At 43.9% G+C, this 14,592-nt stretch overlaps 1 protein-coding gene across 1 annotated transcript; it reads right to left on the reverse strand.

Moving 5' to 3' along the window:
- Positions 1 to 329: 329 nt before the first annotated feature.
- On the reverse strand, positions 330 to 13,643 carry CUZD1 (CUB and zona pellucida like domains 1). Its single transcript, XM_047073558.1, has 9 exons — positions 13,260 to 13,643; positions 11,083 to 11,233; positions 8,978 to 9,192; positions 6,934 to 7,084; positions 6,188 to 6,405; positions 5,325 to 5,497; positions 3,888 to 4,279; positions 2,819 to 3,087; positions 330 to 874 (listed from the first exon to the last, which is right to left on the reverse strand). The coding sequence occupies exons 1-9, from the start codon at positions 13,339 to 13,341 to the stop codon at positions 699 to 701; spliced, it is 1,827 nt and encodes a 608-aa protein (XP_046929514.1). The 5' UTR covers positions 13,342 to 13,643; the 3' UTR covers positions 330 to 698.
- Positions 13,644 to 14,592: the final 949 nt, after the last annotated feature.

Here is a 14,592-nt window from a genome sequence, read left to right on the forward strand (position 1 = left end):
AAAGAATTCAATATGATGTTCGGTATGTGTAAAGTCAGTTCACACTGAGGTCTTTAATATTTGTTCAGCCACAGCAGAGAGGAACGTATTAAGTCAGAACTGACTCCGCCTTGCTACAGGTATGTTTGGCTTTGGTGTTTGATGGGAAATGGGAGAACTGTTGTTTTACTTCGTTAACCTGGAAACTACACAGAAGTCTCGCCTATGATAATCAGGGTCTTCTTTCCAAAGCCCTTTTCTGAGATGTGTTTAAGCTGTAAGATGCTGAGACTCCGCATTAAAATAGTGAGGCGTATGAATAAAAAAGATGGTCATTCTCTTTGTCACACTTCGTTTCAGAAATTATAATGTTCATATATGTTTCAAAAGGTAACACATTTGCATCTAGAAAATAAATACATCTAATGCTGAAGACTTATGTCTTTTTTTTTTCCTTTCACCTAATTATTTACTGAAAATGCTTTGTGAAAAAGAATGCTTTTAATTCATTTAATATTTTGGTGGCTTCAGGTCTTTATCATGAGACCTAACTTACATAATGTTCGCTCATTTCAACCACCCTGCAAGGCAGCACACTCTGACCACAATGACAGCAAGACCTGTGCATCACTCTTATGAGGATCTCCCTAATTTATTCATAATGGGTAGCATTTCCTTTGGTGTTCAGGAGGAACGTGTCTCACTTAAGGCTGAACCCGTTAGTTCATATTCTGCAGCTTCTGGTACTTGTAGTCTGTTCTCTGCTTCACAAAATGCCTTGCTGTGATCGTAGCCACAATCACTACATTCAGAGCAAGGGCCATGAATAAAAATAGTTGCAGACTGTTGAAAGGTTGATTCTGAGTTTCTTCTCCATGTATTTGATACTGAAATCCTGTAATTGGAAAGAAGATAAACATCATTTAAAGAAAGGTATTACTTGGCATTACAAAATGTTCATGAATTGTGTACCTCCTCGCAAATATGAATCTTATGCACCAATTAATGCATGGTATATAATGCCAACACAACATACAGCGACAGTGAGCAAATATTTCAATCAGTTTATGTTTCTGTTTAGAAAGGACAAGATGCCCTTACATTTGTTTGTTTAAATAGTTAATTTGTTTCCTTGACATAAAGTGAAAAACTTGTGACAATCAAGCATCTCGGTCAAACAGAAGCGCAGGTCCATTTATGGATTCTCACTATTTCCCATAGTTGTCAAAATATATGTGATCGATAGAGAAACAACTGGTTTCTCCTCTTGAAACAGGAAAAGGGTACTTTTTTTTAAAGTTTTTATTTATTTATTTTGAGAGAGACAGAGACAGCCTGAGCAGGGGAGGGACAGAGAAAGGGGGGGGGGGGAGAGAGAAAGAGAGAGAGAGAGAGAGAGAGAGAGAGAGAGAGAATCCCAAGCAGGCTCTACACTGTCAGCACAGAGCCCAACTGGGGGTTCAAACTCATGAAACCGTGAGATCATGACCTGAGCCGAAACCAAGAGTAGAACACTTAACCGACTGAGCCACCCAGGCTCCCTAGAAAAGGGTACTTTCTAATATGGACGATATTTCTGTAACTTTCATTCACAGATTTTCAACTAATTTCAGGCTAATATCCACAGATGCATCATCTTTAGTGAATGTGTTTATAAAGTTACTGGATTTAATTTTTGCGTTCTTTTGCATTTATCTTAGAAATGTTTTGCTACAAACTAGAATCCTACTCCTTCATAGTCCATTCAAATAACAATTAACATAGAGGTCACAAGATTCTTTTATGCCAGGATAATTTTCACATGAGATAAACTCATAAGCAGTTTTTATTTAACTGTGGTCCGTCCAAAGCCATTTAGTTGTGGCTTGTCCATGAGTGGCCACCACCACCTCATTCTCCTGTGACCTGGCAGGGGTCATGTTTCAATCCTTTAAAAAGAAGCAGGGCTGGGGGCACCTGGGTGGCTCAGTCAGGTAAGCACTTAAGCATCAGACTTCTGCTCAGGTCATGATCTCACAGTTCGTGACTTCAAGCATCAAGCTTCGGATCCTCTGTCTCCCTCTCTCTGCCCACCCCCGACTCCATGCTCACGTATGTGCACCTGCTCTCTCTCTCTTTCTCTCTCTCTCAAAAATAAAATAAACATTTGAAAAAAAGAAGTAGGTCCATCTTAAAAATAGAGTATTTTTTCTTAGAAAAAAATTGCTTTTTTTTCCCAAAAAGGTGGTTGTGTGGGATGCAGGTTCATCGGATTTTCTCATATAGGAGTTAAAATACATTGCTTTAATTCTGTTATCTGCCATGCTGTCTATAACAAGGAGTCAGGAAGCTAAGAGAAAGTGTTGGTTTTAGAAGTGGGAAAGTTATATTTATACTCAAAAGCCACAGGGATCATGGTACATGATCAGTGCATAATATGCTTAAAATGTACCTGGTTTACATTTTTTCAACTAATAGAAAAATTAATCTTGTGTGCTTATTAGGACTTAGCTGCTGATATCATAAATCTCTATACTGTGCATGCTTAAGCAGGAACACAATTGAGCAGAATTTTTTTTTTTTAATTTTTTTTCAACGTTTATTTATTTTTGGGACAGAGAGAGACAGAGCATGAACGGGGGAGGGGCAGAGAGAGAGGGAGACACAGAATCGGAAACAGGCTCCAGGCTCTGAGCCATCAGCCCAGAGCCCGACGCGGGGCTCGAACCCACGGACCGCGAGATCGTGACCTGGCTGAAGTCGGACGCTTAACCGACTGCGCCACCCAGGCGCCCCACAATTGAGCAGAATTTAATGAACCATGAGGTGTTCTTAGATCAGGAAATAGCTTGTTCTTTACCTGAATTTCCACTTGCACTTTGATCCCTTTTCAGACGAATAGGTCCTATGACAGAATCCGCCTTCCATTTGTATGAAGAAATGTCTCGTTTCCTTCTAGAGACACAGCCTTGGTTGCAGCGAGACTGATGGTCACTACTGTCACATATCAAAATCTTACACTGTAGATACACGGAGCCCAGATTTCTCAAGAATTTAAAGGCATTAAATTGGAATCTTCCATAGTGTCCAGAAAACGGATACACCTCACAAGTCTCATCTCGACTACATCTGGAACAGAATTTATGGCACATTTAGAAAATTTACAGTTCAGTCTTTTTGATATTGAAAAGAAATGATACAGAGTTTTGTTTGAACTAATTTGTGGGTCCAAAAATTGCTCTAGAAAGACAATGTCTTTAGCTCAGACCATAGTGAGCTAAGGCTATAGATCTGATTCCTGGGTAAGACAAAGTTCCCTCCAGCAATAAAATTCCTAGTCTATGTGAATTAATTAGAAAACCAATTCAGATATATTAGAACTCAAATGCCTTACTCTACACACTTGCTTTGAACGTGCCAATAGGGTTGATATAAAGTCCATCAGCTTACAGAAAAAGAGGAAAACTTCCCTTTTTTTTTTTTTTTTTTTTTTTTTTTTTTTTTAGAGAATGCCGCATATACTTTACTAATTGTATTAGATGTGTTGTAAATCTGGAACAAATGAAATAATCCTTTGGCGTTTTGTTGAAAATAATCAACATGGGGGGTTGGGGGGGAAGCAAAAACAAAACCACAAAGCATCTTGACAAAAAATATATTTGTTTCTACCAGCAAATATTTGGGAAACATACTTAAAATTCTAGTGGATATGGGCTGTGGCTGTAGAAATGCTCTAACTTAAAGTATTTGTCACTAGTATACACTAACTGTATTTTGTAAAACAATTAAATTTACTGAACTCCATGGCAGCAGTATAGAAAACAATTATACAGCAGGCACACAGGAATTGTACAACCATACACAAAAAATACTACTTCATTCGAGTCATTATTAACCCTCAGAAAAGCATATCACCCATCAGTACATACCCACTCTTGATGAGGTCATAGGTTGGGGATGCAAAGTCAGACGTGGGAGAGGCAATACAGGTATCAAGAAAAACCACCAAATCTGGATCCGAGGTGTGGACGCTGACTTGAACAAAAAGAGTTTGGTTCAAATCCACATAATATGGTGACTCCAGCAGAGGCTTTTCAAATGAATTGGATTCAAAAAGAGCCATGCTTGTGTTATATTTGCCCAGAACATTTTGATTTTGTATTATGTCATCTTCTGTTATGTACATCATCTCCACAGTAGAATTACGTTCCATTTCACACTTCAGAACAATCTGGAGATGTTTCTGGCGGGTGATCACTTCAGATGCGGAGGACGGAATGAGAGTGATTATGTTGGTGTAAGTAATTGAATGATCTTCTACCTGCAGACCAAGATGGAATTCAAATGTTGTATTTTAAGTCCAATAATATTTTAGAACATAGATATGCATGGCATGTGTGGGTAGGCACACAATCATCTTAAATTGCAAGTCAGCAGCTTGCATGTTGGAATACCATAAGGCTCAAATGTGCTTTCTTTAAGAAACATGCTGGGTAGGAAGAAAACACGTGAGACGAGAGACAGAGCTTGGCTTAGACCGGAATACGGAATTAGACAGAACTTTTTACGTTAAAAACAATTTTGAACACAAATTTCCAGCCCTAGAAAGACTCGAGACCCTATAATGTATTGCCTTTCGTAAGTAGCATTAAGTTAGTGCGGCTCCCTGGGCGGTTTCCCAAGGTATGCGGACAGAAGTCCTGCAGTAGGGTTTCCCCGGACTGCTTTCCCTAGGGATGTGCAGATAATCGTCCAGGTGTTCACGTGGAGCAAAAAATAACGATTTACTTCCATCCTTATTGATTCCCCGGAGTAGCTCCCATTCTTTTCAATGACATCGTTGTTTCATGACCTGAGTGAAAAGTTTAGGGAATACATCCTAAAGGGACCTACAGGTTGCAAATGTTTGAGATCTTCAAGTTCTAGAAAAGGTAGAACGAAACTTATGTCCTTCATGTTTAAAACAAAGCATAATATTTTTATCTTCTCTCTTTACAGAGGAAAGAAGAAGATCATAAAAATACAGCTAGGTGTTTGCTGAATATGAGATGTAGACATTTTCTGTACAAGTATTATTGGTAGACTCTTACACCTGCAGTATCTAGATGTTCAAACTTTCTGCAGTGAGTCGTGAGAGTTCTTCACCTTTTGGAAAAGATAACCACCCTCCAGTTACCCTGATAATGAATGTGGCAATTTGGCATTGGTGTGTAAATGAGTGAGTGCACTTATATGTCCCCACAAGCTTACCACACATGAAGCTGCTAAGGTTTGGGAGTTGTTCGTTAAAGTCACCAGCAAGTACCACGGCGTTATCTAACACATCTCTGGCGTGTGACAAAAGCCAGCTCAGTGTCTCGCTTTACCTTTTTGACTGTACCGCATCCATCCAGAGGAATAGAAAATTCCACCACATTTGATATCTTTGGACTGCAAGTTGGGTCATTTAGTTGTAAGTTATTCTCGCTATATTTTAATAATCCCAGGTAGGATTTACTAATGATAACTCTCATCTTGTCTGAGTAGCAAGTTAAGGATGCTGTTCAGAAAAAACAAAAACAAAAACAAAAACAAAACAGGGATGATTATGTTTATGTCAACCTTGAACTTTGGATCTTGAAAAGCTATGCGCACAGAAGTATATAAAAAAAGCCAGGGGAGAGGGGAAAGTGGGTGATGGGCATTGAGGAGGGCACCTGTTGGGATGAGCACTGGGTGTTGTATGGAAACCAGTTTGACAATAAATTACATATAAAAAATAGAATAATAAAATAAATAAAATGAATGAATGAATAAATGAATGAATAAATGAATGAATGAATGAATGAATGAAATTAAAAAATAAAAACCCAAAGCCATTTTGCTCTAAACCATAATCAGAAGCCTGAGACGGCATAGTAGTTGACCCACCTCTTATGACGTTCACCGTGACCTTTTTTGCAACTTGAATCTGTGACTCTATTATTTTTAATTGTGCCTTTACAGAAGGCAATAAGGAAAACAGTCGCTGTTTTCTACAGAAATCTTTCTCAAGTTAATAAAATCATTCCCTTCCTCTTGTACGAGGCAATGCACAGAACTGATCCTCCAGCTTCCAATCACGAAGATGTTCCAAAGTATGTACGACAGGCTTGCAAGCAGGGGAGCCACGGGTAGGCTAAGAATTAAAGGGCAGTTTCCACGGGCACCATCCTCAGAGAGCTCAAAACAGCTAAGGGGTATGACTTACTAGTGTTGACGTTTCCCGCATAAACTGAAGTGTAGGAAGCAGTGAAGCCTCGGTAGGAGTTGGCGTAATCTGTAGATAGCACAACGGTCAGCGAGTCCGACGAGGATTCAAAGGTGGGCTTCACGTAGCCACACACTTGTCCAAGCAGGCCAGAGGTGGTGGAGGAGCCATCATAAACGGCAATGAAGTCAAATCTGCAGTATTCGTCCACTTCTATGCTAGAGAAGTAGGGCCTCTGGTGAAAATTCAATTCTCAACAGTCTCAGTCCTAAGTGATTCAAGAGTTTTCCTTACGGTGGGATCTCAGGCTTATGATGACAAACCTGGGGCTTTTCCCATCCCTGGTGTGACCTCAGAATCTTCAGAAAAATAGTCCATTTACTTCAATGCAATAATATTGGTGCTTTCTTTTTGTAATTGTCTTTAACGTTTTATTTATTTTTGAGACCAAGAGACAGAGCACAAGTGGGGAGGGGCAGAGAGAGAGGGAGACACAGAATCTGAAGCAGGCTCCAGGCTCTGAGCTGTCAGCACAGAGCCCGACGCGGGACTTAAAACCACAAACCATGAGATCATGACCTGAGCCGAAGTCAAACGCTTACTGGTATTTTCTTTATACACCCATTCTTTGAATAATGCTCATCTAGGCGGGGGTCCCCATGATCTTTTCCCTTCCCCAGGTTCCCCATTTGCCAGGGGGGGCTCGCTGCCTTTCTCCAACAGGAGAAATGGACCACAGTACTTACAAAATGTCTTTGAAGTGTAATTTTATCTTGTAACCTTTCTCCACTTGTATGTGCCACACGCAATAAGCCAGTGCAGGATGTGGATTTGGGTAATTGGGGCTGGTAAAGGATCCTTCAGAGGCATCCAAGTAACCGCCACAGTTTGGAATAGCTGAAAGGGATGTGAGGGTGACCAAGAGTATAAATCACGGGAGAGACTTCATTGAGAGACTTCATTTAGTTTCTGTGCTGTGCGTTGAGCTCAATAAGCAATCCCCACCCCGACCCCCCGAATTTTATTCTATTGCCCTCTTTTGAATTGGCAGCAGACTGAGATTTTCATCTTTCTTTATCACTGGATTTTCTGGCCACTGGTGCAGGGCAGAGTGACACTGTAAGATCTGTCCCAGCTTTAGAGACCCTCCACTAAGGTCTTAGCCACGGAAAATGATGTCACACTCTTAGGACTAACATCTGAGGCTCCTCCTCACTTGGCCCCAGCCTAGCTTTCCAGCCTCATCAGCCACCTCCGCCTGACCTACTGTTCCCCACTGTCCTTCCCTCGCGTGGCTCCTCAGACTGTTGGTGCCAGCAGACGGGAGCCCTCCTCCCCTGCTTCCCACCTCTCCCTACCCTACACTGTGGTTCACAGCTCAGCTCAGATGCAGCCTTCGTGAAGACACCCTCGGTCCCTCCCCTCCCCTCCCCAGTAAGTAAGCAAGCAGCCGGACGAGTGAAACGCAGACAGCCAACACCGAAGGCTCCTTCTAGGGGGGTGTAAAATGGTGTAGGCCGGCTGAAGCCTAGGATGCAGGTCAGGTAGTGGCTAGAGGTAAGGCCCGAAAAGGTGGCCCGGGTCTGGCTTCGGAGAGCCTTGACTGCTCCACTCTGGAGATCCGCCCACACCAAGGATTCAGCAGTTTAAGAGGAGGGTGGCATCCTCAACTCTGGGCCTCGGAAAGCAAACCAGAGTGGAGCTTTGCTCCTGAACCCACTTGCAGAGTTTCTTGGCATTCTGCTTTGGGTTGCAGTGGAATCTGGGTGCTGTGAATGCAGAACCATGTATTTGTAGCCTCAGACTGCCTGACAGTCTTAGATTCAGATGTGAGATAAGAGATTCTCAGCATGTGCTCCCTGGATGACCTTCTTTATCAAGAATTACCTGGAAGGGGCACCTAGGTAGCTCAGTTGGTGAAGCGTCGGACTCTTGATTTCAGCTTAGGTCATGATCTCACGATTTGTGAGCTCGGGCCCCACGGAGGGCTCTGTACTGACCACATTGAGCCTGCTTGGGATTTTGTCTCTCCCTTTCTCTCTGCTCCTCCCCTGCTCACTCATGCACTCTCTCAAAAATAAATAAATAAATATATTTTTTTCATTAAAAAATTAAAAAAAAGAATCACCTGGAAGACGTGTTAAACATGTAGATTCCATAGCTCCAAAGATGTTGTGTTCAGACCAGAGGGAGGAGCAGTCCCTGAACAGGCATTTCAAAGGATCTCAGGTTATTATAAAACAGGCTGGGAGCACCTGGGTGGCTCAGTCAGTTGACCATCTGACTTTGGCTCAGATCATGATCACACGGTTTGTGGGTTTGAGCCCCGCGTCGGGCTCTGTGCTGACAGCTCAGAGCCTGGAGCCTGCTTCAGATTCTGTGCCTCCTTCTCTCTGTCCCTCCCCCACTCGCACTCTCTCTCTCTCTCTCAAAAATAAATAAACATTAAAAAAAATTTTTTTAAAACAGGTGAACTTGGAGAGTCTGCTTCAGTCTGTCACACAGTACACCTCAATACATAGCCGTCTGATCAGCCCCATCCATCTGCCTCACGTGGGAGCTGGTTAGAATGGCAAAGTCATGGGCTCCATGCCAGAACCAGTGAATCAGAATCTGATTTCACAAGCTCTCCAGGTGATTCTTCCGCACACAGGTTAGAGAACCACTGCTCTCGCACACAGCGGGCTCTCAGGGCACAGACTCAGACTCAAGGTTACAACAACCCACGCAGGAGAGTGTGTGACCTTCTGTGCTCGCAGGTGCAGAGGACGTACACGTGTCCTTACTTACAGGTGCCGGGTGAGAAGTAGTAGTAGAAGATGAAGACAGTTCTTTGCATTCTTACAGAATCGGTGACTATTTGAACCGTTAACGTATCGGATGATGACTCAAAAACAGGAACGTAGTCATGTTTACTGCAGACTTTCCCGAGCAGAGACCCCTTGGTAGAGTTTCCATCAAAAACTTTAATGTTTTCATTTTTACACCCTCCACTGGGATCCAGCCTGTGAACAGAACACATGTGTGGTTGGAGACGAACCACCAGGCCAGGGGGTTCGGCGTGGAGTCAGTCATTCACCTCGGCATGGCGGTTTGCATACCGGGACCGGCCCCCCTCCCCCGCCCCCCAACATCAACCCGCACACCATCAGTCTGTAAAGGCCTCAGGAAGCACAACTGCTTTGCCAGTGATCCTGTACGGTCAACAGGGAGGTGGGACTCGGGTCCGGGACTCCTTTCCTTCCCGTCTCCATCTCTCCTGTTCCTCGTGCCCCGGTGCGAACCGTGGGGTGGGATCTTCTTATTTAGAATTCATCCCCTTTGACATTTGGAACCCAAGGCCGTAGAAATGGGAAGCGACTCTTCCTCCACGGCCGCCTCGCTCACGGTAAGGGACATGTAGCATCTCCCGAGACGCCCCTTCCTTCCCTCACATCCCCCGGTCTTCACCCATAAGGACGGTCCGTGCCCTGCATGGACAGGGCAGACCCGGATAATTCATTGTCCTCTGCCCATGCTGACAGGGTCTCTCCGGATGGCCCCCGAATCCTGACACAGTTGCAAGATGGCTTAGAGGGAACACCGCGAGGGTAGACAAACCTGAATTCTTCCACCGTAGCCCCTTCCCTGCTGTGTAACTTTGGCTGAGCTATTCAGGATTTCACCTCACTCTCCCTTCTGCAAATGGGGATATCACAGCCTTCGTCTTATCCTGTGGGAGGTTTATAATCATCTGAACAGGGAGCACCGGCACAGGCCCGGCACACAGAAGCGTCTAAGACGGGCAATGTTCGTCTCCCCTCCCTCGCTCTTGCCCCGCTGCCGTCCTCTCTTTCTCGACACATCAGGGATAATGTATGTGATTCTTAATTAATAGCCCTTGAATTCTGGGAAATACGGAAGCACCCCTTCTTTTTTATTTCCTTCAGGGCCAGAAAGAAGTGAATTCCAACTTCCCTGGCGAAGGGCCACGAGTCTCAAAAGTGTGGCACCTTGACCGCACCAGCAGCACCTGGGAAGTTGTTACCCGTGCACGTTCTCGGGCCCCGGCCACCCCCGTCCGGGTCAGAATCTGGGCCCAGGGTCCCACAGCCGCGCTTTTGCAAAACCCTCCCGCGCTTCTGAGACTCTCCGGTTTAGAACCACGGGCAGAGGGGGAGCGTAGGGGCGCTGGAGCAAGGGTGCCGGGATCCGGTCCCTCTGCTGCCTGTATCGGTCCGTGACTCTGGGCACGTGAAGTGAGTTCTCTGGGATTTCTTACCCGCCGAGTGGGGATTAGATCGCATCCACCCCAGAGGGCTGTTGAGAGGACTGATTAACTGGGGAAGTTCTCACGAAGCCCTGAGAGAGTCTGGTAGGGCAGCGCCCCGTCCTCAGCTTGGCCTCGCACTGCCATAACCTGGGCACTTCTAGAAAACGCTTGTGGGTGTATATTTATTTCAAAATAAAAAATTTAAAATAAAAAAAAACACTGCTGCCTGGTTGCCTGCCCTCCCCCCCCCCCGATTTATATGAGGTGCAGCCTGGGAATCTGACTTTCTGAAAGCTCCCCTGCTGATTATAATGCATACTTTGAAACCATGAGTTTAATGTTTTAGGACCTGGAGCCTGGAACTAGACTAGCTGGATACTAACTATGGTCATTTCACTTACTATGTGACCTGAGACAAGTTTTCAATCTCCCTGTGCCTGGGATACTCATACTAACCTCACAGGACCTCTGTGACCACAGCCAGGGGCCCAGTCATCAGTCAGTGACTGTCAGCCATTATGACCATCACCATGGTCATGGGAGTTACCACTACCTCTAAGAGCAGCTGATTTTTTTTCGACACAGACTCCTTGGTATGGCCAGAGTTCAACCACCCTCATTAGAAAGCAAAGCCTCTACTTACTGGAAGTGGGAAAAAATGATTCTGATGCTTTTGTTTTCTGGTTTTTCTAGTGTCCAGGTGCAGTCCTCATTGGGATTGAGTTGCAGGATTAGGGCTCTATGGGCATCCGATTGGCTGGTGCCTCCCACGGTGGCCCGGCAGCTAGATTTGCCTGGTAGAGACCACAGTTGGCACTGAGAAAAGTCAGCAGCCCCTGCCCTTCTCCTCGAGGGGTTGGGAATCTACCTCCCACATGTACTATCCATACAAGCATGCAGGTGATTGTGAATGGTATTTAACTCATTCCAAAGTAAGCCACCAGCAACTGATTTCCCCCTCTTAGAGTCCTTGGAGAGAAAACATTTATGATTCCTCTATAAGTGGTGCATAAAAAATAAACAATATATTAGGGCATGCAGAAAGATGGTTTTAAAAATAAGCTTTATATCTACAATATACAAAGAACTCCTACAACTCAATCATTAAAAGACAACCCGATAAAAGACAAAGGACCAAAATAGATATTTCTCCAAAGAAGACATAAAGGCCAATAACCACATGAAGAGATCCTCAACATCATTAGTCATCGGGGAAAATGCAAATGAAAACCACAGTGAGATACCACTTCACACCGTTTAGAATGTGAAACAAAACTAGAGTCGAAAACAGAAAACGAGAATTTGACAAGGATATGGAAAAATTGGAACCCTCCTGCAAAGCTAATGGGACGGCTGCTGGGAAAACGGCCCGACAAGTCCTCAAAAGATGAAACAGGGAGTTCCCATAACGCAACAATTCCACTCCTAGGCATGTCTCCAAAAGGAATGAACACATACGTACACTAATGCTTACAGCCGCGCTAGCCAAAATAACCAACAAGGGGAAACAACTCAAATGTCCATCAAATGATGAACAAATAAAATCTGGTCCATCCATACTATGCAGGATCACTCAGCAATAAAAAGGATGAAGCGCTGGTCCATGGTACAGCGTGGATGAACCTCGTATATATTAAGCTGAGTGAAAGACCACATATATTGTAGGGTTTCATTGATAGGAAATGTCCAGATTGGGGAAATCTATTATAGAGACAGAAAGTAGACTGGTGGTTGTCTTGGGCTGAGAGCACTGGAAAAAACAGCCAATGGGTGCAGAGTTTCCTTCTGAGGTGATGAAAATGTTCTCAAATTAGAAAGTAGTCATGGTGGCACAATTCTGTGCCTATACTGAAAACCGGTAAATTTTACATTTTAGAAGAGTGGATCTTATGGTATGTGGCTTATATCCTAATAAAGCTGTTACTAAAGAGAAGGAAGAGGAGGAAGGAGGGGAGGAGCTGCAGCGGCAACTCTAACAGAATGTGAATAAAAAAATCAAATACTTCAGAATGGAACCCAACTAAGGGTTCAAAACTCCACTCAGAAACCAAGAGCTTCTCATTTTCTTTTTATCTATGACTGATGAGCTATGTCCTTATAACAGTAGTCTCTTATTTCTTTTTCTCCCAACAATAACTACTATTATGTTTATTAGTAAAAAACATCAGAAAGCCAAAAAAAAAAGTATATAATCCCACCCATCCAGGAAAAAAATGACCATTAAAAACTTCTTGTAAATACTTCAGAACCTTTCCTTTCCTACTTCCTGATCTTTAAAAATGCTCAAGTGTATGTATTTTAAACATAACATCATATTACACAAATTTCAGGTAGTTTTTTTTCTCTCTGTCTCTCTTAAGGTAGATCCTGGGCACCTTTCTTCTAGCTCAGTCTTACTTGTAAGAAACTGCCGAAGTACGTACCTTTGTGTGGATCTACAACTTACAGAATGAATGAGGGACATTCACATTGCTTTTTACAATGGGGTAAATGCGCCATGTGGTTTTTTTTTGTGGTTTTTTTTTTGGTTTTTTTTGGTGCACTTTTATAATTATTTCCGAGGTATTTACTTCTCAGTAGTAAAATTACCTGGTAAAATTCTTTGTGATTTTTTAAAAAATATTTTTACGTATATTGTCACGTGGGCTTGAAAAAAAACTTAGTACCAGTTCGGAATCACATCAAGAGCATATGAATAAGTGTTCTCTGTAATACGGTCATTAGCAGATAATTAAAACTTCAAAACTTTGGGCAGAGGCCTCTTGGAAGGAAGTCTCCCTATTTTGTTAGGGAAAAAAAGAACTGGTTCAAGTTTCTTACCTTCAGACTGGGTCCAGTTGAACTCTGCCAAACACGGCACGATGAAAAGGGCCAACGGGACAAGCCTGCTCAGAGCCTCCATCTCTGGGGAAAAACAGCCCAGAGGGCTAGCAGGCTTTTATACTTCTCGGTGTTTCATAACCGGCTGGCTGCATGGGCCCTCTGGCCACCTTCAGGGAAATGTGTCCGTGTGACCGGCCAAGGACTAAATTTATGTGGGAATGGAGCAGCTGTGTGACTGGTGTATTATCAGCAAGCCCCAACTTGAGTGTTCCCTCTCCGGCTCATTCCTGGAAAGCTTACAGAAAGTTCCCAGCTAAAAACTTCCTCGCAGGGGATCTCCAGCCCCCGGCCCGCAGCAGGCACTGAGTAATTCATCACGGCACCGAGTTAGAGTTGAGCCTTTGCCCTGTTATTTGTTCAGATCACGAAGCAGGTAGCACTGCTGATATCGTAAGCCTTCACTGCTCTTCTCCTCCAATTGAAGTCAAAGGATCAGCTGGGGGAGGTGGGTGGCACCTGGGCAAAGTGTGGGTCCAGCTAGGTCACTCTGACGCCTGCCGGGGTGCTGACACAGAGGGAGAGGAAGAGCTGGTACAGGGTGGGGAGCAAAAAGAAAGCACAGGTGCAGGTTTGGCTTCAGGAACTCAAACCGTTATGTCCAGAGAGGCTGAAGCAGGTGAATTAAAGTCCCCTTGGCACTGTTTTACAAATGACAGAAAGGAATCCTGTTGTCCAAGGTGAGATGGGTGCTGCAGTGGCAAGGCCAGTGCCTGTGACATCAGGAAGTTGTGCTCACAAGGAGCTTGTATATGGGTCTTCCCTGTTTTCATTCATTCATTTATTCAACAATTATTTGCTGGCTACTGCTCTAGGGCCTGGGGATTCATAATTGAACGTGAGAAACGCAGTCCCTGCCCTCATGGAACTTATTCTCTAAGTGGAGGAGACAGACAACAAACAAAGTAAATTACAAATAGCGAGAGGTACTATGAACGTGATGAAACAGGGTGATGGGATAGAGTGCAGGGAGGATGCGATATTGGGGTGCAATTGAGAAAGATGAAAGGTGAGCAAACACAGAAAGACAGAGGCATTTATGTGTCATGTGGGCTTAAGGGATGCATTTTAGGCAAAACAATGGGCAAGTGCAAAGGCACCGGGGCGGGAATCACTTGGGCATGTCTACATAATAAGGGAAGGCAGGCCAGTGTGGCAGAGGTGTGAGTAAAGGGGAGGGGAGTAGAATGTAAGTTAAGGTGAGGCAGGTAATGGTCCAATAATGAAGGGTGTGTAGGTCAGATGAGGCATCTGGATTTTATTCTAAGTTCAG

The sequence above is a fragment of the Lynx rufus genome, unplaced genomic scaffold (assembly GCF_022079265.1).
Source record: "Lynx rufus isolate CCGP_SWC_20201006 ecotype Redwood Valley unplaced genomic scaffold, mLynRuf1.p SCAF_11, whole genome shotgun sequence".
Classification (NCBI taxonomy): Eukaryota; Metazoa; Chordata; class Mammalia; order Carnivora; family Felidae; genus Lynx; species Lynx rufus.

Excerpts from the sequence above, each read along its gene's own strand:
- CUZD1 (XM_047073558.1), bottom strand. The coding sequence starts at position 13,341 with ATGGAGGCTCTGAGCAGGCTTGTCCCGTTGGCCCTTTTCATCGTGCCG. Across the intron at positions 7,085-8,977 it reads CTACTTCTCACCCGGCACCT|CTATTCCAAACTGTGGCGGT; the intron begins GTAAGTAAGGAC and ends CATCCCTTTCAG. Across the intron at positions 6,406-6,933 it reads TTACACTTCAAAGACATTTT|CATAGAAGTGGACGAATACT; the intron begins GTAAGTACTGTG and ends CTACTTCTCTAG.